The sequence below is a fragment of the Rhipicephalus sanguineus genome, chromosome 5 (genome assembly GCF_013339695.2).
Source record: "Rhipicephalus sanguineus isolate Rsan-2018 chromosome 5, BIME_Rsan_1.4, whole genome shotgun sequence".
Lineage (NCBI taxonomy): Eukaryota > Metazoa > Arthropoda > Arachnida > Ixodida > Ixodidae > Rhipicephalus > Rhipicephalus sanguineus.
The window spans coordinates 58,565,570-58,591,193 of NC_051180.1; the positions used below are offsets into that span (position 1 = coordinate 58,565,570).

Sequence of the window (25,624 nt, forward strand, 5' to 3'; positions counted from 1 at the left end):
TAAAGGCTGCGTTTTCTTCTTTCCCATTGCGCAGGTAACGGCCACAAGAGTTCGAGGACAAAGTTCGTCGCTTCGCGAGGTCGAAGGTCGGCCTCGGGCGAGCCTCCGGCCGAGGCGTTCTTCTAGGAGATCTCCCCGCCCTCCGCCGCCGCCGCCGCCGCGCCCTCTTCCTGAACCCTCAAGTCCCGGCGCCATTCCAACGTACCACCGCCGCCGCCGTCTCTCGCTCGCGCCAGTCAAGCACATCCTCCGCCTCGGACGACGCCCGGCAGACTCGCCGGCAAAAGCCCGCCGCCGCGCAAACGTCCTTCCCCCTCGCCCACAGCGGAACGACCGCCGACGACGACATCAGAGACCTCAAAGAAGCCATCGTTCCTCAAGTTGAAGATGAAAAACGTGGTGGGCGCTGATACTTCAATGTCACAAGAGGAATGATTGTCACCGCTGTAGAATCGGTGCACCCGCGATACCAAACGATGGTTGTAACAAATATTTGTCGCGGGTAAACTGGCCGTTTGCTTCCATTCGTTTGGACGTTCTACGCGCTTACGTGATCTGTTTTACGTATCATTCTCCTTTCTCGCTACCCCTTTGGTAGTTTTTGGCAGCTGGAATAGTTTAGCCGTAGTGGGCTTTTAGGCTAAACCGCATGCTACCTACGTCCGCTGTTTTGAAAATGTATGTATTAAAAAAAAACAATGTCGCGTTTCTATCCCTGAGTACTGTACAGCCTTTCTCGCGGTAATTTGTGTTTGATTTTTTCGCTGACCGAAAGGACAGCAAGTGGGGCAGTGGTTTATTGTACTGCTTCAACGATGTATAGGCCCTTATCGGCTGAATTCCAGGGTGCCCGCCATGGTCGTGTTATAATTTGTTTCTCTCTGGGTTCACGTTTTAAAAAAGAAAGAAGGGGGGGGGGGGTGAATTCACGCTGACCTAGACCTAAGCCCGATCAAGCCGGTAGTTTAGTGCTGTTTGGAGTGTTGAAATCCAAGGTTTGACGGAATCCCGTCTGGTCGGGAGGAGGCATTGAAGAAAAGGAATAAACGCCGACCACAATAAAAACACTTTAAAAACAAACAAGACGTTTCGGCTCCCGCACGGGAGCCGAAACATCATAACACATTCTAGTCAGTTCTAGCAGCTTTTTTTCCGTGCTGTGAGAAATAAAACCAAGTGCAATGTAACGTTCACTTGCCTGTGATGTCATTACGGTGATATGCCTTCATTACGGCCAGTGAATGGAGAATATGTCCCTACCAGGCCAACTATAAAGAAGTGTGCACACCGAAAAAAAAAGATTCCATCCATCTGAGCCCTCAGTGACACCTCGGGTTCTGCAAGCAAAGAACACGAACTAGTGAGTGAAAAAGATTGCGGGTCATGCCGTCACGAAGTGACATAAACTTTACATTGTTTACAGAAAACGGAGGCGGGGGGGGGGGGGGTTGCATTTCAAGCACATCCCTATTACAATTTATGAGAGCCATGACTTCAGAAAACGAACAAGAAGATTCTTCAGCCTATATTGTTTAAGAGGAAATTGACACGGATAGGAAGAAATAAAAGCACCGTAACAACAGCGTTTACACGCGCGCGCACAAAGCGGTAATTAACGATGGTTTTAGCATCTTTTCATAAGAGATTGTTCTATCTGATGTACTAAACACTCGTTGTAACAAAGTTTCAAAACGATAGTCTATTTTTAAAAAATAGTTGTAGCATGATAAAGCCTGCAGGTTTTTAGGCTTTGATATGTAGGCTTTGGCATGCTGAAGCGTACAATCACCGTCGTTTCGATTCGGCACCTGCTAAAATACTGTGCTGCTGATTTATCGATGGAGTCTTTGTAAATTGGTAACGGCATGACAATTGGTGGTAGAGTGGGATATTTTAGGCAGAATTTCGTTCTAGAACGTTCTTATAATACAGTTCGGTTCTTTTGCTGCTTTTGCCACGCTCTGAACTACCGGCAGCTCCGAAGGTGTGTTAATGGTTCAGCATCCTACGACGTCCCCGTGAACTGTGTACAAATGAATTATTTTGTTCGTGGTGGCGTTACCGGGTTATCGACTGGAGATGTCTTGTTCCCAAATCTGTTGTTCTAACATTAGGCGAGAGAGAAGAAACCAATTTTCCCACGCGTGCCAATAATAGAAATTAATCAAAACTTGAGTCGCTGTAGCTGAAACTACGATAAAAAAGAAACGTTTTCATCTTTTCCATTACTTCTTCCCGGAAAGCCGGTTACGTCGAGGTTCTCTGATGTCGTACGGCGAGATGTTTACAAAAATTGACAATCGAACGAAACGATAGCAGGTATGTATACACACAGAGCCATGTTCATATTAGCTTCGTGTAGCACGACAGTTAACTTTCATGAATTTTCAAAAATCGAGTTTTTTTTTTGTCGTTGACAACGGAAACTCCAAATATCCCTTTTCCGTCACGTCCGTCATTTTCTTCCTGTATTTTTTTTCTTCTTTTTAGTATTTATTTCTTCTCATTCGCGCAAGCCCTCCAGTTTCTCAACACTCAAAAATTAGTGTTCCAGATTAAAAAATATATTTCAAGTGTATGCTTCGCCGCATTAAATTTCAACTGACAGGGATTGCGACTAAACGAAACCATGTTACATTCTATTCTACAAATGACGTTGAGGATAATGAGAGGCAGAGTAGACAGACGTGAGGCAAATCTGGGTCCGATATGACGTCATTGTAAATGTTCACTAAGCCCTTCGATCTGATCAAGGCAAGTCATAAAACTGACTCCCCTCGTGTTCGTTCAACAGTAGTGTACTTTTTACGTTACGAATATTCGTCTTTGCGAAATGCACTTCGGACTCAGCCGTCGGATGAGTTTCGCGCAAGTCTTTTTGTGTTCTACGACTTTGCGCCGCACTTTTCGAGACTGGATAGAATAAGAACTGAACGGAGACAATTTGAAAGCCGCGGTTGACGGCACTGATCAATTTCGATGTTCGTTTCTTTACACGCATATCTCGAAGGACGTAGATTCGCAGACGCTGACAGATGTCCCTAAATAGCGAAAAAGTCCTTACAGTTTGGATGATGGATAATATCAAAACCCTCGCGTCCACCCAGAAAAGTCGACCTTCGAAGTGTTACTCCCTCGTCCTTTACTGCGACTCTCCTCCTTCACACACAAACACACAGGCACGCCTTTGAAAAACACCCAGACCTGTCTATCCTGGTTGAAACGCGCGTGTGTTTGTCTTTTAAGACGCGAAGAAGGCGCTTATCTGGCCCCTATTGTTCCAGGGTACACGCGACAGAAGCCCGATAAAAAGCATTGTTGTTGGCGTCGGTGATTTAACAATGTCGGGATCGAAACTCCCGCTGTCTAAAGGCTTATCGGCACCGTCCGCTTTTTAAGCGTTCCAGTAATGACAGTTAGCCTCAAAAGTTATGGGTCGACTAAGTTTTTCCCGAGTTGATGGGCATCGAAAGGGCACACCGCCGCACTGGCATGACACGCGCTCTTATTATTCCGCTAATCGTGCGATTAGTGATTTGCTGTTCATTGAGAAATATTTTCAATGTAGATCTTTGAATCCCGTGCGCTAATAAATAGACAGAACATGCGACAGTACTACGCGCTTTCCTCTGCCCGTGTTCGAGCGCTCCAGAACGAGCAGTTGGGGTTTGGATCTAAGTGATGAATGATCCTTGAGTAATTCTTTTAAAGAAGCAGGAAATAGTTAACTCCCCGTTACATACTAAGTAAATGACCGGAGCATTAATGGGGCCCTTTCTTTCTTGGCGCTAAAGTTCTATCGATTCTATTCGCATGAGCATCCGTTAGAGCGTGTTGTGGAAATAAATGCAGGGGGAGATTTCGATAACCTTCTATTGAATATGTGATGAAATGATAACAGAGTACCCCTGTGTTTTAGTATTTGATTGGCTGGCTCATATTAGGCAAGTGAACTTGCTCAAACTTCGATTCGATCTATACTTCGCAAGCTTAAGTTGACTTACGCAGCTGCACATATACTGACCACCATAGAATATACCACGCAATAAAAGTTAACGTGCCTCGCGGCTTTTTGTAAGAGTAACGCTGGCGGGACCCTTTACCTATGACCCGTTTTTATGAGGCAATATTTACTGGAAAATTAAGTAAACTCATTCCAAAAAGCGAATGTATTGCTCGGAGTTCTGCTACATATACTAATCCCCGATATACGAGTTATTTGTGTAGCAACTACATCTGAATGAAATTTTCAGCGTTCTTGCGAACGGCGCGTTTTAGCGAATTCAGATCGCAGTGGCGCCATCTCGCCGTCGATAGGGACACTAACCTTCTCATAAATCCAGCGGTCTGGAAAAACGGCGCCGTGTTTTGAGTTCGAGTTTGTTAAGTTGAACATACATGAACTGAGGAGGCCCTCTAATAGCACGAGGAAAGAATGGAGTGATACTATTTTTGAAACAAAGAAAAGTATCTTCACCCCAAAAAAAAAAAAAGAAACCTTGCCGTATTCTGCAGAACAATCGAGACTCTTCATTCTTGACGCGACAGTATACAGATCGTGCAAGTACATGCGTCCGCTTTCAAAGCTCAGTATAACATGTTCATTTCTTGCTACCGCACCACAAATGCCACTGAAGCGTGAAATACATACCTAGTCAAGCGGCACTCCGAGATCTTGTTATGACATATAACATTTACATATACACACGTTTTGTCAAACTGAAATGTAACAGGGAACCAAAATTGGGACTTCCTTCCGTACACCACTTTCAGTACGTGCTGCTGGCGGTTCAAAACTCCGCGTAAAATTAAAAAAAAAAAAAGAAACGTTTCTGTCTGTTTCGCGAATGAATAGCTTGTGCTACGATGTAGTCACTTTATGTCGTCTAGCGTGTTGTTATTATGTGTGCAACAACATTAAAGACAAAACGTTTCGCAATAATGTGCACCATGGGGCCTCTTTCTTATATAAAACATGATACGGACCTCCCCATTTGAAAGCCTGTTACTTCTCATTTTTCCGCGTTGTTGTGTTTCCTGCTATCAAGCATGACGTGTGACTATACACAGTATTTTTTTTTTTTGCGTCTCTCGTGTATAAAGTGTTTTGTCGTGGTGCACAGTATACCGTTTCTTTCCTCTTTTTTTTTCGTCAATGTCGCCGAACCAATGGGTACTATACGTGGCCTCTATGTGGAGCCCTGGGAACAGAACAGACATATCAGTTTTGTGTGAGCCCTGCAGCCTCCCATCGCGATGTGTCCGATAACGTTGGCTCCGCTGCTGTCACGCTTGGTTATATCGCGCGTACATTAATCGTACCCACGTACACAAAGACGGAAATTGAACACCTCGTTCTGCATCCTACAGCGATGTTTTGCCTGCCCTGTTGTGTTCTCCTTGTTTTCATTAGGCTTGCAAAGAGTGTTGTAATTCCCCCGTTCCAAGCTCCAAATAAAACGATCTTCTATTTTGAAGTGGCCAGAGTGTACTGTTATTCATACGGTGACGCTCAGCTAATCCACGCTGCTGGTTCTTGTGATTCACGCAAATCTGGGTTCAATAGTTAATGCTGTGACGTATTTCAGGCCCCATACGACTCTTGACAGCTAACTCTATGCCAGAGCATTTATGCCTCGGTATACCAGCCTTATGTTCAACTGGAACTTGAAAAACCCGCCTCCTTAAATAATTAATTATTTAAATTCAATTTTGAGCCCTCTCGATGGAACTGTCAGCAGCATTTGATACTCATAGCGTTCTACGTGCAGGAAAGTGCTGGCTAACGCGGCAATTAATTACAGGAGGGGCGTTAAGTCAAAATTCGCCTTTCAAATTTAAAGCGAAGACTCCTTTGCGCCCCTTCTTCCCAATTCGAGAGAGCTCCTGTGTTGCCAAGAGAGAGACAGAAAGTCGCGAGGTTAATGCAGGAAAATTAACTTGGCTGAGACCGATCGTATACTCTGCACTGGAAAAGTGGACTTAAAGAAGTTCGTACTTTGCACAAACAATATCTCACAAGGAATTAAGTGTTCATCGCCCAGTTCGTCACAAGCTGTCATACAGGCTGCGGTGCCATCTCAAGAAGCACGGGAACACGTTTATAACGCTGCACATCGCAGATCCACGAGCGGCTACACTCTTAAGCAGGTCCCTCTTAAAGTGCTAGATATAGCCAGGAAACCGGACATTTCTCGTCTAGTTTCCTGAATATAGCCAGCTTTTAACCAAGACGTGATTAAGAGTGTACCCAAGGCCATGCCTTCTGTTAAGGACATGTCTTCCAGGTCCCCCAGGTCTGAAGGGCAATCCCCTCATCGTACCTCGTATGCTGGACAGTCATTCAGGAGGTATTCAGTGGTTTAACGCCGCAAGCGTTGAAGCCTTGCCGAATGGGGAACCTATTATTTAGTATCATTATTTGATTTGCATGCACAAACATACAAGGACAGAGAGGAAACAGGCAGGGAGCAGGCTTCAAACTGCCACGGAGAGGGGTACAACGCCTTCCTGCTTCTTCGAGAGGAGGAACTTCGAGTAGAGGAACTGAACATAGGAAGATATAAAATAGACAATAAATAAATATTGGAGATACAAACAAAATAAAACAGGAACACAAAGAAGCGTCTATAAACGGGGGAGCCCGATCAATTTTGTGCAGAAAAATTAGCAGGGCTCAATGGGCCCGTTCACGTCAATCAGCCGAAGCTCTCGGAAGCAGGCAGTCGGCAAGTGCTGTACACTAATGATGCTCCGTGCATCCCTAATTAAGGCTAACCAACTAGCCCAGGAACACGTTTTCTCTAATTGAGGTTAATAGAGAACTCGCGTCACCGGTCACGTGCCACTTTGTACGCCCTACTTTGTACATGAACGAAGAGAGAACTTACTTCTTGCTGCTGCGCACCTGGGCTTGAAGGTTACCGAGCTGAGAATAAGTGCCAGAAGTTTAAGCACCAGTACGTGGCGCCAATAGTGAGCAAGTAGCAGTGGGTAGGTACCGCTGTATACGTACGACAATTTCTCAAGGGGTGTAAAAATCATAATTATATTTAGATGTGTGTCGCGTTTTCCTATGCACACAATTCTCATCAAATATTTTCCCTCTTGGAACGCGCAGTTCTTTATTTTTATGTGATCGGGCTTCAACGACAGAAACTGTCACCACCGCTAGGCGCAGGCCGCCGCAATGTTTGGGAAATGTTTCGACAAAAACGAAATAAGGAGGGACACATTTTGTGATAATTCAACGGGAAGCGCTTCACAGTTTGAAGCGAGGTCGGGTTGCCTTAGAACGCGTAGTTATCAAGCGAGATTCAGTAAAGAAGGACAATGCGCATGCTGTGGGGAAGCTATAGGGAAACGATGGAGCATGTTCTGATTCATTGCGGAGATATGCACCCAGGTGTATGTTTGGCCGTGAGCCTGCATGAAGCCTTGGGTTTTAGGGACAACAATGGAAAGCTGAACACGTCCGCGATATAAATAACTAAGAGACGGTTAAAGTATTGTAGGCAGAAAAGTAGAAAGAAATGGCAAAAATAAATAGTGAGAAAAATAAGTTAATTCTGCCGTAAGGGGCAGACAGGTGGGCTGTGATTTTTTTTCTCGATTTACATCGATTTACATCGACACGTCGATTTAATCGAAGTGGACTAGGCAACTTTGAAATATAAGTTTTTTCTTTTTCTTTTTGTTGAGCCTGGTGGCGCACATGTCACCGCCCCGTTAGAAAGGGGACGCTCATAGCATTCATCCATCCATGGGAAGCCTCGTGATATTTTTAGGCTACTATGATAACATTGCGCTCACGATGCGAACTTTAAAGTTTGTTCTGGAGCTAACGCGAGCGCCAATGATAATGCTGGAATTTTCGATCATTCCCGAATGAACGCCGACGTATATCGCGGCCAATCAAATTATTCGACGACCGACGACTGTGTGCGCCGATATCGTTGCTCAGTGAGCGTCATTCTGTTTCTGGGCATGAGTTCGCCCACTAAAGTGTTTCTTCTTTACCGTCTTAAGTAATTGCTTTTTCTGTCGTCACGACCACGTGACAAGCATCACACATCGCGTTTGCACGCTTGATAGAGGCATCAAAAACGAACCTACAGGCGTACGAAGCTGTGCTCGTGTCTTCCGCGATTGCTTCTGATCAAGCAATTTTCGCGTCATGTAGGGTCTAACACGAAGTGGATCATCTATCCTGTATTGTTGCACGCGCAGAAATAAAGAGAGAGAGAGGGGAAGGAACAAGTGAGATCATCGGCGCTTTTTAAAGGTAACTAATACAGAATAGTCGCGATTCTTTATGCAGTATTTGCTGTACGCGTGTTCAAAAGGAATTACTCACAGTTCAAACACACGTTGTTGAAGTCACTTAATCGATTGAACGCTCACACATAAATTTGCCCACACATTTTGAAGTAACCAATACTTTATCTTTTTTGCTTATTGCTTACTTTTCATTTTTATAAAAAGCGAAAAGGGGTAGCCGCTGCCAGGAGATAGAGACTAGACTAGACACTTAAGAGAAGACCTTAAAAGCAAAGAGGGGGAGTTAACGTAAGGCTTGGAAATTTTTGCCAGACTTCTTTAGAAGTCTGAGGAGAAAGATGAATGCTCTCTTTGTAGTAAATTACCTTTCCACAATACCCACAGCGCAACTCATCGCGAGATGACCCTTGGTAATCAGGAGAACGAAAGAAAAAGAAATATCGCGTGGTGATGCCGCCTTGAATTGTCCGAACTCGCCGTGGTGACGTATTAGATTTTGACAGTCTGACAGTAAAACGTCTAGCCACGCTCGTTACGGTACGGTACGAAGAACTATATTTAAGGATCCGGAGAAGCGCCACCCCTTAGGGTGACACCGCGGGCCGCTCCCACGTGGGGACAGTTAGACCTAGCCTAACCGCCGCATCGCAGGCTCTCTGGACAGCCCAAAGTTGATGCTGATATTCCGAGCTCTTGAGGGCCGAGCTCCATTTCTGCTCTGAGAGGTCCTTATCCCCACGTAACGAGTTTTATTTTGACCAGGCTGCACGCCGTGCCCATGCAGAAACAGGGGCCTTTACGTACAAAACGGTGCAGGTGCCGGTGATTTAGAAGAATCCGTTGGTGGGCTATTACATGACTTGATATATAGTAAGTGTGTGCAGAGCAAAGAAACGAAGGCAAGAGAAATTAGAACTAACAGACAAGAAGGCCAAGGGAAGTATCGGAGATGTTATTTTGTGTGCAACACTCGCCGCCATGGCTACTGGCGCTGACTAACACTCCCAAGTTTAAAACGCGCATATATGCCCCATAAAGCGGACGGGGGGATGACCGCCGCTGTAGCTCAGTTGGTAGAGCATAGGACGCGTTATTCGTAGGTCGCAGCTTCGGTCCCTGCACGCGGCAACTTATCTTTTCGCGCACTTTCCTTTCTTCCCATTTACATCATAATGACTACAAGATAACATCCCCTAGCGTTCTTGTCTGTTAGTTCTAATTAATATTGTATCTGGCAAAGAAAAACGAGCCCTTAAAATTGTCTTGTCTTTGAAGACAAGAGAAGACACATAAGCGACATAGACTGGCGCTGTCTATGACACATAAACGACAGTCTATGTCGTTTATGTGTCTTCTCTTGTCTTCGCTTCTTTGCGCTGCACATATTTAGTATACATCAAGGAAATCTTGCGGTTTGTGTTCTCTGTAAATGCTCCCACAGAAACATGGCGGTCGCTTTCGTTATTGAGTGCTTTATGCGACAGATGGCACCGGTCGTCTTCCTGCAACATGATAATTCGAGGGGGAGCGCTTTACTGTTTAAAGCAAAGTCGTGTTGCCTTAGAACGCGTAGTTATAAAGCGAGATTCAGTAAAGAAGAAGAAAAATGCTCATGTTGCGGGGAAGCTAACGAAACGACGGAGTGCGTTCTTATTGAAGGTGGAGATATCCAACATGGTGTAATGTTTGGGCACTAGACTATACATGAAGCCTTCGGTTTTAGTGAGAACAATAGAATGGTCAATACGTGGAAAGGTAAACAATGAAAAGGTAAACACGGTGGCAGAAAAGTAGACAGAGAAGGAAAAATAAGTAGTGGGGAAAATAAGATCACTCTGCCGTAAGGGCCGGAAAGTTGGGCTGCGAATTTATTGTCTTTTTCTTTTCTATAGCAACATCGGTTTAATTGAGGCAGACAAGGTATTATGCCGACTAAAACAAAAGAGGTATTTTTTTCTTTTTTTTCTTACCGCCCTGTTATAAAGGGGACGCTCATAGCATCCATCCATCCGTTCAACTTTCCCGCTCTGCCTGTTCGCAAAATCATTGCATTTGTTATCCCCGTCTTTGCGTATCGGCACAATGTGATAGCTTCAAGTGAGCCTCTATCAGCTGTTTAGCCAGAATATCGAAGGTTCCATGTCGGGGCTATCCTCACAGACTCTTCACACTTGCTGGCGTGGGTTAGTGTCAAATAAAAATGCCGCGGTAACTTTCGAGTATCGCTACGTTCAAATTTAGATTTAGAAGGAGCGAAAGAAGCCTTTCGCGGTTTTACGGGCTGTCCGGTTTAACGAGGTAAATTGAGCGCTGTCATCGCTTCGTTAAAGGGACCATGACACCCACTTTTCGATCATAATCTGTGTTATGAGGTTAATCCTTGCGCGTTCACAAACAAGCTGGCGAAATTCGAGCGCATTGGGTCGACAAGTTAATTATAATTGAATGTTTTTACAAACATGCGACCGGCCTGCGCATCCGGCAATATCGGCGCACTCGCGAGCCATGACGTAACAAGCTGCTCGCTTTGTGGGCGTCTGCGTTCCGGCGAACGATCTTGTTGCGTGATTAGCTGCGCGTGCATTCGAGCTATTTCAACTTTGTCCAACTTGACAGTGAAATTGAACGATTTACAGCGGCTGAAACTTTGGTATAGAAGACCACGGCTCTGCTCTATGCAGGACATGACGTCACACGCGCCATGGCAAAATAGCGGTCGCCGGTGGTGGGCGGGGTTTATACCTGGCGACTTCTATACTCCATCTCACCCACGACCTACTGTACTCTCTGACCTGCACAGATAGCGGGCTCCTATGGGAGCGCGTGTCCCCGCTCTCGTCCAACCACTCGCCGTTGGTAGCGCCTCCTATAACCTGTTCGTAGACACCCTACCTGTTCGTCTGCTACGCTGCGGCCTTTTCAGCAGCGTTGGAGACAGTACGCCCGTATTCTGTGAGGAACTGCAGGCATATATGTGACTGCTTTTGTAAACTTAAACAGAGGGCTAAGTAACCCCCGTATTCAGAAACGCTCCTTCACTTGAACTTGACTTGCCACCGCCTTCAACGCATTTCGAACGCGCTGCCTTTAGGCTGTGCCAAGGCAGCACAAACGCGTTTCGAACGCGCTGCCCAAGGCGACTCACTCGCTGCCCTCAATTGCGGCCACCGAACCTATGAATACGTCAAGACGTTCCTTACAAATCGCACTGCGACAATAGGGCTGGGCACACTTCGATCTGCCACACTGTCTGTTCCTAACAAGGGAACCCCGCAGGGGTCTGAATATCCCCGCTGCTTTTCAATGTAGCAATGATAGGCCTCGCGCGGAAACTACAACAAATTGAGCGAGTTCACCATGCGCTTTATGCGGATGATATTACGCTATGGGCCACACAGGGTTCCCTCGGAGAAAAAGAGACTCATCTGCAACAAGCGGCTACCTGCGTTGAGGATTAACTGCGTAATTGTGGCCTCGCCTGCTCCACAGAGAAGTCGGAGCTTCTCCGCATCTGGCATTCGAAGAAAAATAAACCCAACCCCCAAGATCCCAGCCATCGGCTACGCATTATGCTGGCCGGGCAAGAAATACCGGAAAAAACTATTGTACGCATCCTGGGCATGTGGATACAGTCGAACCGTCAGAGCATCCACACTCTCAGCACCCTTCGCACCACCACTCTACAGGTCTCTCGTATGATTGCACGAGTGACCACTCGTCGCCAAGGTATGCGAGAGGAGGATACACTAAAACTCGTCCGCAGCCTCGTTGTCAGCAGAGTGACCTACAGCCTTCCTTATCAGCGTCTCACTAAAGCGGAGGTAGACCAGATAGACGCTATGTTACGACGGGCTTACAAGGCAGCCCTTAAGCTCCCTCTAGGAACCTCTAACAACAAACTTTTAAGTCTCGGCGTTCACAACACATTTGAAGAGTTACGAGAAGCGCAACTGGCCACCCAACTCTCCCGGCTCGCGCAGACTTCTACAGGCAGGGACCTACTGCGGCGCCTTGGGCATATGGGCCTCCTTCGAGATATCGCTAAACAACAGCAAACCTCCAAGCAACCTACAAAGTTGCCCCCATACCCCGTAATATGGATCCTCAACTTCATCATGGCAGGCGGGAGGCCCGAGTCGAGGCTCTACGGAAGCAACACTTAAATAAGACGAGCGCAAGATATGTAGATGCAGCGCTCTACACTGGTAATCGCAATAAGGCTCTAGCCACGGTGGTCGACCATCGTCTTCGCGAAATCACCAGTGCATCAATCCGCTGCTCTTCCATTACGGAGGCTGAAGAAACGGCCATCGCTTTGGCCATTGCCACCGGCAACCACCAAAGGCGGTCACTAGATATCCTCACGGACTCTCAAGCGGCCTGTAGAAATTTCTTGAATGGGCGAGTCGGTCAAGCGGCGATTAGCATTCTCCGTGGTGCACCAGATCCCAACGACACTCTTGACACACGAAACCCCATCATCCGGCACAGGATAATAGGACGCCTGGTCACATGGGGCTGGAGGGGAGCCAGGAGGCAGACAGGGTGGCTCGAGGGTACACAACATACCGAGCACCTCATGACCCGGCCTCCGAGGAGCCTATCCCGGTCCCGTGTGAGTATGCGGCCATCCTAAATCACTACAAGGGACTCAGACGTATCTACTCCCTCCCCCATAAGAAGCTCACAAAGGAGGAAGCTACCAGCTGGCGCTTAATCCAGACCGGAACGTATCCGAACTTACATTTTCTCAACAAAATGCACCCAACAGAATACCCTGCGCGCTGCCCATGGTGAAAGCCGCGTAACGGCGGCCGTTGGAACCGCATGCGGGTCGCGTAGCGGACGCCTCTTTTCACTGCAAGCATGACGGAAGTGCGCGCGTGCGATTTGCCGCTTGTGCGCGTCCCTGATAATTACTTTTGCGGCGATAGTGTGCGCAAAGGAGCCGCGCTTTATAATAGTGGACATGTGTCCGACGTAACAGCTGTGTGGGACGACAATGTCATACGCGCCAAGATGGTTTGCCACAGACAAGCGTCAACAAGCTTCCTTACAAAGTGGAGCTCATCGTAAGTACACCGCTTTCTTTACAACGTCCCGATCACTAATGCCTGCATGCGTTGACGCATGAACCAACGTTTTTTCTCGACATAGTAGCTTCGTTTACGTGCCATGTGTTTATATAGTAGGTTTTGAGGGAGCGCTGTCGCGCCGGCGCATGGATTTCACGGGTGCGGCCACGCGAAGGGTCAGCGTTGGTAATACTTTGAAACCAGCACGATAAACTTGCGAAAAAATATCTCGGCAGATTGCGCTAGTGGCGCGGGACTGAGTCACTGCGGAGCTGGTGGTCACCTAGCTTGTCATAGCAGCTTGGCTACGTATTTGCTGGGTGTCTTCAGAGAAGAACGTCGGTGCATGTCCGTCGACCCCCTGTAATTTCGCTGAAAAAAAAAATATTTTGTTGTCTTCACGAATACGTTTAGCTCTTCGACAGCAATTTGTTCGGGAACAAAATTTTCGTCAGAATGAGATGCATCCAGAGACTCTACGGCGATCTGTTTGAAGCGGTTGAAACAATTCTGGCACAAAATGTCCGTTTCTCTGGTGGATGAGGCTTCTTCTGGCGTGCGCCTTCAGGAGGAGTGGCGTCTTCAGGCTGTTTCACATGCCGCGATTGTAGCGAATAAAATCGCTCGGTTCGCTCTATTCGCTCTCTTCGCAACCGCCGCTAATGGCGGTTTCGTTTCACATGGACCGCGAATGGTCTGCGATTTTTGCTCTGCGACTGGCGCGGCGCGCAAAGTTGCTCGCTGCCGTCGTTCGTGGCAGACACGGCATAATTTTCGAATGTAATGTAACAATCTGTGCGTTATGATATTCTTAAATTTTCATCACCGGTAGCGAAGAGCACGCGTGCTTCGCCATTTAAAAACACTTTCCAATCTAAATTCACTTGAGAATACGCAACAACGGCCATAACCAAAACAAACTCGTTGGCGCAATTTTGACGGCTCGGCCGGATCGGCACAATTTCGACGGGTCTGGACTGAAAAATCGCTCCGCCGCTGCGAACAGAGCGAAAAGTTTCCAACATGTTGGTCGCTCGCCGCTGACCGCTGCGGCGAAAGCGATCGGCCATTTTTTTCGCTGCGAGCGAATTCGCAGCCTGAAAATCGCTCTGTTTTGTGTCATGTGAAACGGCCTTTAGCCGCGCCAGACAGACTGGCGTCGGCGCGCGCGCAGACTCCGCCACTGTCGCGCGCGGCTCGCCCCTGCTGGTCTGCAAGTTCGGGAGGAGTGGCGTCTAGCCTCGCCAGACACACTGGCGCCGGCGCGCGCGCAGCTCTTCGCCTTCTGACACTGGGCTGAAGCCGCTCGATAGCGCCTCTGACTGGCGTTTGCAGGTGGGTAGCGCCATGGAGAAAGAGAGCGCAAATGCTGCTCAACGGCGCAGAAGGGCCGAGAAGCTTATCTCATAGGATCCCGAAGTAGTTTCCTGGCAATTAGCGATTCAGTGTGCGAAGAATGAACAGAAGGAGGCTAATAATCCTAGATAATCTGGAAAGCTAAGAATAATCAGCTGAACCTTTGCTAACGCTACGTATATCCTGACATAGCCGAGCTAAGCCACTGCAAATTTCTTTGTGATGTGCGTAAAATGTAGTAATAATTTGCTCTTCAGAACCAACTGTTCCTGTTCTTTTCTGTCAATCCATCAATCCACAGAACATATTCACGACTTAAAAATAATGGTAATGGAAATTATTGCTCCATGCTCGCTCAATGTTGTGGTTACTCAGTTTACGTCAATTTGGCTACTTTTCGTGCTTCATAACTTCTACGTCACAAGAATAATGCAACATGTTTTTACAGATTAAGTTAGAACACGTGCTTGGCTTTAATTCTGAAAAGTTTAAAGAAAATCGAAGATGGTGTTTTTTTTTTAAATCATCTTCGAAATATTGCATGAGTATTGTGGGATACATCAAGGGTGTTTTTTATTAGCATGAAGTCATGTTACGAGGCATTCAAAGGGACGTTGAATCGGTTGAATGTCCTGTCAAAAGCCTTCAGTGCGAACAGGTGCCATGTTTTACAGCCAATATGCATACAGTTACGGCAAGCGCACAGCGAACATTCTGCACCGGTGATCGCATTCCAGTGCCATCATTAGGTAGAATGCAGCCCATTTCGTGCAGCACACGTGTGATTCCACGGCGCTTTTGTAAAGGAGCCGCCACCTGCCCCACATTCTCCGGCATAGCGCTTCGCGCCACTCGTTTTTCAAGAGAGCCTAGGCATCGCATCTTATCAGTGATAACCTCATGTGCATTGTAGCATATACAATGCAGGCGAGGCGACCAAATGTAAACGTAGTAGCGTTCGCTGAAGACGTAGCGACATAAATGGATAAATAAAAACACGGTAATCGTTCTAACACTGCCTAAACAAAGCGCGATTGCCTACCTTTTGCGTCGGACAGCCGCAATCCACCGTCGACGTCGCTCTCGGTCATGAAATAGCACCGGAAACTTGTAAAAGTGCGTTCCTGGCGAGTTTTTGTACGTGTTTGAGCAGCCGACAACCCAGCAGTTATTTTTCGACATCGCTGAAGCCCGGGAGAGTCGTTAAATCACGTTGAAAAACACATCCATCCGTGCACTCGCGTAGACGCTCGCTGAAACACTGTTCGCCGGGCCCCGCAAGCGCTTCCGAGCCATGGCGGCAGATGGCGTGTTCGGCGCTTTGCGCATCGCCTATATGATGCCGTGTCCTTATAGGCGTACATTCAAATGCAAATAATTTCTAGATCACTTCTCACACCTTTATTTTCGAGGTATTCTGCATTTACGCATAATAATTACGCGATATAATCGATCTGCGCTGGCCGAAACACCCCCACGAGCGCTGAGGCTGACGTGAGCGAACAGGTGCTGACTAGCGCCACGCCGCTCGTAGGTTACGTCCCTAGCGGCAGGAGATATGAACTAGAACGTGGGTGCTGGAGAGGGGACATCTGTGCAGATCAGAAGTACATTAGGTCGTAATCTCACCACTACCGTTCAGCACTACCAAGGCTACGGGATGTAAGACATTGAGTTTCTTACAATATTTACTAGAGGGAACTCTGGCGCTAGTGTCTACGGGAGCTGTAACGCATAGCGCTGCAGCCAGCATGGGAATGACGGGTAGTACACGGATTTGTCTAAACTTCGTTCTTTCGGCTCCGTTTGGCTGCGCGTCGCCTGCATCCTTTTTGTCGCAAAACGAAGTTCAGCAAAAGTCAGCAGTTCCACTTCACCACTTTATCCTTTTTAGGCTCACCAATTCAAATCTGGTCCCGAAGTTCACAACGGTCTATTCTTTTATCGGAAACGAACCCAAACACACAGCAATAAACAAAGTCACAAGTGCGTTCGAAGCCGTAAGCACGAAGATTAAGCAAATCCGGGTACTACCCATCATTCCCATGGTGGCTGAACGATCGCAGCACCAGAGTTCCCTCTAGGTAATTTTAGGAAACTTTATGATGTAAGCAAGCCACACACTTGCACAGCAAAACATAGTTCCAGACATAATTACCTTACAGTTGGCAGGGCTGAGAAACTTGCGCTTGTTTGGCACGTATTACGCCACATCGATGCGGGATGTGTTTATTCTTCTTCGCCTTTATGTCATGTGCTTTTAATTGCTGTATCAGTAACTGCCGGTCACTGTGGTTACAAATCAACATGGCGTCACTCATGCAGAGGCAACCGCCTGCTTCGATCCGAACTTGCGCTTGCCATTCGCCCACTGCGCTGGCAGCAACAAATAAATGGTGAAATGAACCATCGCTTTGTGCCATCCCATGCTGAGGGTAAAGTATTAGGTACATTTTGTCGTTATTTGCGAGATCAGTTGCTTGTTTAGCCACGCCTCCTAAGCCTAACGCGCGGATAATTTGATAATTGTTCTCGGATAGGTGCAATATAGTCACGACAAGCGTCAGTTTGTAACTTACGGGCCACGCAGCGCACAATGACGACTCAATAAATTCGAAGCGTAAGGCACCAGCTGCGATGGGTGCAGCCATTTTTTATCAGCTGGCACTGCCGTCTGTTCGCTTTACTCGCCCTGCGCGTTCGAGCAGACGGCGCGACGCGGATGAATACATACATGTGGAGGGGCTAATCGCCCTTCCTATTGGCTAAGGGGCCCTGTAGCCTTCACAGTGCTGAAGGGAACTTCTGAGATGGAGTATAGGGCTTATTTTGCACTGAAGTGTTCTTTTACAGTCCGTCTTTCATATCTGTGTAAGCATAATAGACCGTCTACTTCTACGTTTCGCTGAAAACTACTAATTGTTGGGTGGCTGCGTCGTGGCGCCATGAAATCGAGTTTCAGCTGTACAGGAAGAACTGCAAATATTCTCAGATTTCGCTGTCATACCTGACAGTTTTATTGATAACCTGACAAGACAATTTACAATAGTTAAACTTTGACCTGCTTTTTCTCTTTTTATGACAATACTGCGATCGAGAGCGAAAATAATTTAGTCTGAAAAAAAATTATTAGTCTAAACAGATTTAATGTGTCCCATTAATGCCCCGCAAAACGCGTATGGGCGCTTTTTTTTTTTGACAGCGAGACTGGTAAATAGACTTCCACAAGTGACTTTCTGTGACGACGGCGTGCTCGGTATAAACTGAGAATAAAATAGCAGCAAGCTAATAAAGCAACGTGCCTTGGAGTGCCAATATATTTCCCTTGAAACGTAACCATTAGTGATTATAACATAAATGTAATGTTGAATAGGCAACTTCTACGCACAGATTTTCTTAAGGAATGTTTTTTTGTCTCACGTAGCATTTTCCACTTCGGCGTTGAAAGACAGCCAAAAGTTTGCTGCGGCATTGAAAGCTGACGGGTATGTTTTAGCAGCAGTCGTTGCTTGGGCGCTTTCAGTGACCGTGCGGCCAGCACGTCCTTAATAAATCATCACTAAATACAGCCAGCAAAAGCACAACTAGTACTTTCGATTAATGTTGTTAGGTGAAACTTACAGTACAACTTGGCTGTCTTTGACTTATCAGCTGCCCAGATCGGCATCCATTGGAGGTATAAACGCGCCGAAGCGCACGCGCACGCCCGCAGATTGACATAGACATAATGTATTTTTGGAAGCTTGCCGGTCAGCAGCAAGTGAGATTAGTGACAAATACTGTTCTCACAACCTGCACTTTTCAAAAAACAACGCCCCCAAGGTATTAACGTGGAATTTTAAAACATTGTAGCATGGATCATAACATTCAAACAGGTTGCATCTTTTTGTCGACTTATTAAACTGTCCCTTCATTCCCAAATTATTTGCTCCGAGACTCGACTGTTCGTAGCTTCTTGGAAGATCATTACCAATGCACGGTTGTATATCATTTTACATCATCCCTTCCTTACATATTCCAAGAGTGCGGCGTAGTATAGTGTACTAGAACCCCTTCTTTTTCTCATTTACATCAACGACCTGTGCAATTATGTTTCGTCCCGCATGAGTGTTTTTGCCGATGATTGTATAATATACCCGCCAATTAACAACCTTGATGACCATCTTGTTCTCCAACGTGAACTTCGACGCGTTGGCAAGACGCCTGGCGAGTGAAACATAGCTCAGTTAAGTGCAGGGTATACTGTCATTCACAGGTAAAAACTCAAGCTTAACCTTCTATCATTATATAGTTACTAACCTGGTACATCAGGCTTCGGCATACAAATGTGTAGGCGTTAATCTCACACCTAGCCTTACCTGGGCATCTCATTTCACAACCGTATGCGCCAACGCTTCCAAATCTCTAGGGTTCAATCATCGCGACTTACGTAACTCGCTGTCTAACATCCGTAAATTAGCACTGCCAACACTGGTCTGTCCGCAGACCGTCGCATATACGGTCTACGTAAGGAATGTAGCAAGATCATGCGCCACAAGTGCCAAAGAGGCAAGGATGTTAACCAGAAAAGCTTCCTATTGGCTACCCTACACTGAGGGATTGGGGAAGGGGAGTAGAATCCTGAAATATTTCCAGTTCTATTGCATGGCTAACGATATCCGAAAAGTAGAGAGCCATCTGACGTGACTGCATTGTTCGCTATGCAGCATCTTTACACCACAGTCGTATTGACCTTTGCCGCATTTAAGGCACTTTTAACTCCCCTTCCTAGCATCGCGTAGGAGTCATCACAAAAAGACTTCTGTATGGAAACCATTCATTGGGCAAGAAAGGGTTACAACATGCGGCTCAACTAAGGCGTCTCGTTCGGGCCCACGCCTTTGGCCCGTTATCATTAAATATAAAAGAGCCATGTTTTCTTAACAACGTTATCACATCGACAACCACTCAGCGTGTAAACGTGCGCATCATTATCCGCGCACTCACAAAAGAAACTTGAGCTTTCAGAAGCTTAGAAGTTATGTTTCTAAGCCAGTCGAGCCTCTGAGAAAACAAAGCAACCGAATTTCGTGTCTTCAAAACAAGAAACAGTGCGAAGTGCCTTAATTTAAAGACCGCGAAAACAGCAGCTAGAAGCCACACACACCAAAACGCGAGGCGCGTGGCCTTTAATCCGTGCCACCGAAAAGAACAAGACAACCAAGGAAAAGCGAAGGCCGAGATGAAGAACAAGAACGCGGTGGAGAAGACGCGTATCAGAAGCGGGTGGAGAGGGAATATAAGAGCGTAAAGAGACACATTAGCGCTAACTTACACGAGTCGGCGACAGTGGCTTGCTGCGGCGACAACCACGCAAGATGCGCAAGAAAGGACGCCATCTCTCCTCTTTCTAGCCTTTCTATCTCTCTCCTCTTATGGACCGTTGATGTAGTCTTGAGAGCCGGAGCTCAGAGCTAACTCGCGTGACGTACGAAACGCACTAAAAAAGGAATGGGGTGGGGGAAGGAGGCGAAGAAAACGAAGCTCAGAGGCTTTCTCGGCTTCGACGCAGACCGCAGAGCTAAAAGCTTTGCCCCCACGAGTCGCTGCCGCGCGTGCCGTGGCTGAGGGCCTTAGAAGAATGACAATCGGATTACTTGCCTTTGGGTCGCCTCTGGGGATCTTTGGGTGGTTCGCACTCTCTCCGGCAGTAGGCTATATAACGACGGAACGTTCTTCGGAGGCTGAGCAACAGGCGCTACTCGTGGTCCCGCCTACGGCAGCGCGCAGCGTCGTCAACACCACCGTGTCCAGCACAGCAGCCATGGGAACGGTACGGCGCCGTCGCGGGGCTGCTGGTGCTAACTTTGCTGTCGGGGTGAGTCTTTCCCACCTGATGGATAACGAGTGTCCGGGAGAGGCCTGCGTCAATCATGTGTTCGCGTTGCGGGAAGTTTTTTTTTCTACACATACGAGCATGTGCGAAGATGTTTTGATAACGCAGAGACGTTGGCCGCGTCAGCGGTAGACGACGCAGGCGGAACGTTTGTTGCCGAATTTATGGTGTACACATAGGTGGGCGTTTGCTTCTTGGATAGAGCGGTCTACTTAATCTGACACCGTAGATCTCCGTCGCACGCGCTGATATCATTTCCGTGCTTGCATTTTACTTCATATCGTAGGCTAGTAGTGCATTGGGCTCCGCATACAGGACCGTTTCGTTAGATGGTCAGTGAGCCGCTGACGCTTGCGCCGCATATGGTGTAGCTCCTTCAAACGTTCTCAGCGTTTTGTAAAATTGCAGTGTAGGACGCGGTCGCCAGTACGCCATTACGGTAAAGGGTAACGACATGACCTTGAAAAAAAAGCATATTTTTCTGAGAAGTGCACATCGAAACGCTCACCTCTCAGAGGCTGCGCAAGTGCATTTCGCATGCGTCTCGGCTGTTTTTTTGTAACGAAACCATATCGAAGAAATGTGTATAGCAAAAGAACGAACATTCTTTTATAAGTTAAATATCTTGAATGATGTCCCTGCACAAGAGCCTTTGGTAAAAAAAAAAAGCCAACTTGAAGTACAGCTTGCACTTTATCTATTTTCTAATACCTTATACCGCTCCTAGATTTTGTGTTCTGTGACGCTGCTATGTTGCGAAAATCCTAGTCGTGCTTGCTGTCTTGTACTTTTGTGATCGGAGCGGCCACAATAATGGAAGCTGACCTCTTCTAACACTCTAATAAAAAAAAGGTCATTTGACTCTTTTTTTTCTGAGAGTCCTTACTTGCTACCTATATAACTCTCTTTATAGAGTTACGTAAACTCTCTTTGGAGATCAGTATAATCTCGTCGGAGCGTCGTGGGACCCAAAAGAAAGTTAACGTGTCTCTTTAAAGAGAATCCTATACGTGGCCAGTTAGCGCTCACCAAAAAAAGTAACATATGATCCTTTCTTTTTTTTCGTAGAGTGAATGAGCTTCTTAAGTACAACTTGGTTCACCGCTATCACTTTGAGAACAACGACGCTACGGCAACTTCATCGCGTGGTCTATTGACCGCTTATGTTACAGTGAAGATTAACTTATTAAAGCAATCGTTAGCGAGACGGAGCTATTGCCAACAACATCTGCAAGGCAAAGTGCGCCCTTAGTTAACAACTCGTGTCTTCCCCTTGGTAATTAACACCATTTAATTAGTGCCTTGTATATAAGTCTGCCTGGATAGGAAGCTACAAATATTTCATGAGACGAAGGAATCGATCGGGATGATGAATTCTAAAGAATTCAATTGGATATCATGCAAGAAGCTATTTCTGCAGAACAGTAGGCCGTTGTAGTTCAGCTGTACGAGTTGTCTGTTTGTTGTTAGACCGCAACATGTGGCTGTTGGTGAAACCAAAATTGTATATGGAAGGTTTACTGGTTTGCAGAATAGTCTGCCTGCCTACTGAAAGCAAAAATATAATTTATTGATTCGTTCACAGCTAAAACAGCACAAACGTGACGAGACACAAGGAAGACACACAACAGAGGGCTGACTTCAGCAAGTTGAAGTCACAACTCTGTCATGTGTCTTCCTTGTGTCTGGTCACGTTTGTGCTGTTTTACCTATGAACTATCCATCACCAACAAGCCTGCCAGCAAATGTTACTGTGATTCGTTACATTCAACATAAGAAGATCCGCGAGAAGTTGCTGACAGCTGCTGCCCCCATCCACCCATACGGACACGTCGGTTTCTGCTATCACTCAGGCACTTATCCGCATTACTGAGGAATGTGACACAAATAAACGTAAAAGTGAGGCGTCTTGGATTTGCCTCACACACGAACTAGATGCTCTGAGCAGGGTACGCTTGAATAGAATATGTGCGTGCGTCACAAGAAGTCACAAAGTTGGTCTCTTTACGCGTGTGCAAAGCCGCTTGACTGCCCAGTAGCCATTCCGCGCTGTTAGGAGCCTGGTCTCAAACATTATGCTTCAATCACTTCGGATCAGTGCCTTGTATTTCACTCCTATATTTCTAACAAGCATCATTGGTAGTTCCGTTGTCTTCAGTATCGATCGAGTTCAGTGCGGCTAGCGTAGAGAAATAAAACTAGATCTTTTTAAGGTCAAGTGAAGTCTTTGGCGACGAGAGTCGTATTATACAGCGTTACATCGAAAGCAGTGGTCGCCATTTCATGTAGGGCGTGTCACGTGCGTGTGCGAGCTGCTAAATAGAAAATCTATTTCTAGAGCAGTATGTTTTGAAGTTTTTTTGCTTCTATTTGTGGCAAGGCTTGCGCATTTTTTCCGGTCATATGAAGCTAACAGTTATCCTCCACTGGGACTCAATGGTCATTGCACTCTGCAGCTAAGCATTGTGCCGCGGCTTTTCTTTGTCGACCACGGCAAGTAGAGTGAATAACCTTATCGTTCTGGGCTTTTCAAGCACAGAAGCGATGAAGTTAAGCCTATAAATGGAAATAGCTAGTTGAGTGTCTAGCACACGCTGGAAAACTGCCACGTTACAAGCACTGTTACAAGCACTGTATCCTGCATAACATGTGGTACTAGCTTGGACAGATTGTCGAGTACGTGAGCTGAGGAGAAATGCAAGCGGATCTTTTACAGGCTCGAAGTAGAGCGTACATGACAATATGCAGAGCCAATGTGGCCCGTCGTTGAGCCTACGTTGACCTTATTTCCTTTGCTTGTCCCGTATGCCCTACAAGCTGAGCCTTGAGAGCCTGAAAAAAAGCTGCATATTATTTTTAAGAGACTTGCAAACGGCAGAGCGATGCACCTAACGTGTTTCAAATCGCTGTGACGCTCTCTTTTGCCACTTCAACATGCGCTCATCACTTCCGCTGTCATGATTAAAGTCTTTTTCTCATCATCACAGGAAACGCTTATGCTGCAACTGCTCCTGGTGGTCACTGCGTTCCCATCGGACGCCTGGGCTCAGCACGTCGTGGGCAGCGACGAAGCGCGCTCCCTGCTTTCCAGAGGTGGCGACACGCTAATCCGCTGGAACATCTCACCCGCTGCGCTGCAGCACATGCGCTCCGAAAACTTCAAACGCCAGTTCAGTCCGTGGGGTGGCAAGCGGAACGCCGCTACGTTCGAATCCCTGCTGGACTCAGCCGGCAATCAGGAAAGCCGCCGACACCATTTGGCGGCGGACGTCTCGTACAAGGTTCGTCGGCTGCACCCGGCGAGCATCGGTGTGAGGGACGCCGATTCGTTCAGTCCATGGGGCGGCAAGAGGACGGACGACAAGAAGGACAAGGACCAGACGTTCAATCCGTGGGGAGGCAAGAGGGCGGCGGCGGGAGACCGTTTCGGTTCTTGGGGAGGTAAGAGGGAAACGTTCAACGCGTGGGGAGGCAAGCGCCAGCAGGACAAGAACTCCTTCAGCCCGTGGGGAGGCAAGAGAGTCGTCAGAAGCCCGACGGCCAGAAACGAAGACGCTGCGAGGGCCAGGCAGGATGACGGAGAGGAGGACGAAGAGCGGAGCTTCGCCCTCTGGGGAGGAAAGAGGGGAACCGGGGAGGACCAGGCGTTTTCCCCGTGGGGAGGGAAAAGGGGCGACGACGGGGACACATCTTTCACGCCCTGGGGAGGCAAGCGCGAGGACCGTTTCAATCCGTGGGGAGGCAAGCGAGAAGGACCTTTCAACCCCTGGGGAGGCAAGAGGGACGGCTCGAACAAGGACGGATTCTTCAACCCTTGGGGCGGCAAGCGCGGCGCTGACGACTCGTTCAACCCTTGGGGAGGCAAGAGGCAGGATTCGTTCAACCCCTGGGGAGGAAAAAGGGAAGATGGAGTCTTCAGGCCTTGGGGCGGAAAGAAGGAGGACAACGTCTTCAGGCCTTGGGGAGGCAAAAAGGAGGACAACGTGTTTGCGCCCTGGGGAGGCAAAAGAGAGGACGCGTTGCCGAGCCTTTCTGTGGGTAGGGGATTTAACTACGGGGGCACCGCAAGCCACGGCGTGGATGCAGGGTCCTTGCGCAAGAAGCGAGACTCCTCTACTAGCGAACACAAGGGTACGACGTCGTACGGTGGGAAAAGTGGGAGTACATAACCACTGAAGTGAGTCGCTGCTACAATGCACGCGTTTGAAGACACCTCATCACACGCCTTAAAGAAAAAAAAGATGAGGAAAACGGAAAGAAAGCTACATAGCGGCCGCTGCGTGTGCACATGAAGAGAAAGACCTGCCATGAAGAGACGAGGAGAAAAGGACTTTCTTGTTTGTTCGGGTCGAATAGTATTTTTTTGGAAATAAAAAAAAAAGTTCCCTTACCTCAGCATGCATACTGAGGTAACGCACCGCCGGTTGGGGCGTACAGTGAATAAAAAAATAACAAATTAAAAGCGAAATTTTGTGTTTTTATTGCGGGCATTCACCGTTATATATTCGCAGTAATTTATGCACAAAAACATAAGACATATCTGCCGTTTAGCGGAATTACTTCCGTTACGCAGTTGGTATTGCAAGACTAAACTATTATTCGTGTAAATACGCGTAGCAGCTGCATCAGAAACGGCTTCTTGATCAAAACCGAACACTATATGCTGTCTCCACCACTTAAAATGAAATTTACCGCATAAACTGAGGCGTGCAATTTGAGTACTTATTTGAGTCGACGTATTTGTGTGTGTGTGTGTGTGTGTGTGTGTGTGTGTGTGTGTGTGTGTGTGTGTGTGTGTGTGTGTGCGTGTGCGTGTGCGTGTGCGCGCGCGCGTGTGTGTGTGTGTGTGTGTGTGTGTGTGTGTGTGTGTGTGTGTGTGTGTGTGTGTGTGTGTGTGTGTGTGTGTGTGTGTGCGTGTGTGCGCTGAATGTTGCGACCATCAACGGCACAAAAACACCCATCAGTCTCACTTATGGTTCACTGCAATCATCGTTAATTGGGTTAAGCTTGTGGCTTGTGCAGAATACGACCAGCTTAT

The 25,624-nt window shown here is 47.2% G+C and overlaps 2 protein-coding genes across 2 annotated transcripts in view; both read left to right on the forward strand.

Annotated features, from left to right (window-relative positions):
• Nucleotides 1-5,477, forward strand: part of LOC119393674 (uncharacterized) — a 171,445-nt gene extending 165,968 nt beyond the window's left edge. The window contains exon 4 of the mRNA XM_037660791.2: nt 35-5,477. Coding sequence (XP_037516719.1) covers nt 35-126 — 92 coding nt within the window. The 3' untranslated portion in view covers nt 127-5,477. The remainder of the gene's footprint in view (nt 1-34) is intronic.
• A 14,805-nt stretch (nt 5,478-20,282) lies between these two features.
• LOC119393676 (uncharacterized) lies at nt 20,283-25,048 on the forward strand. Its single transcript, XM_037660794.2, has 2 exons — nt 20,283-20,568; nt 23,574-25,048. Exons 1-2 carry the CDS (start codon nt 20,332-20,334, stop codon nt 24,753-24,755), a joined length of 1,419 nt encoding a protein of 472 aa, XP_037516722.1. The 5' UTR covers nt 20,283-20,331; the 3' UTR covers nt 24,756-25,048.
• The last annotated feature ends 576 nt before the right edge of the window (nt 25,049-25,624 follow it).

Bases quoted from the DNA above. Each gene is read 5' to 3' on its own strand.
- LOC119393676 (XM_037660794.2), top strand. From the start codon at position 20,332: ATGACAATCGGATTACTTGCCTTTGGGTCGCCTCTGGGGATCTTTGGG. The intron at 20,569-23,573 runs GTGAGTCTTTCC...TCATCATCACAG, and splicing joins GTGCTAACTTTGCTGTCGGG to GAAACGCTTATGCTGCAACT.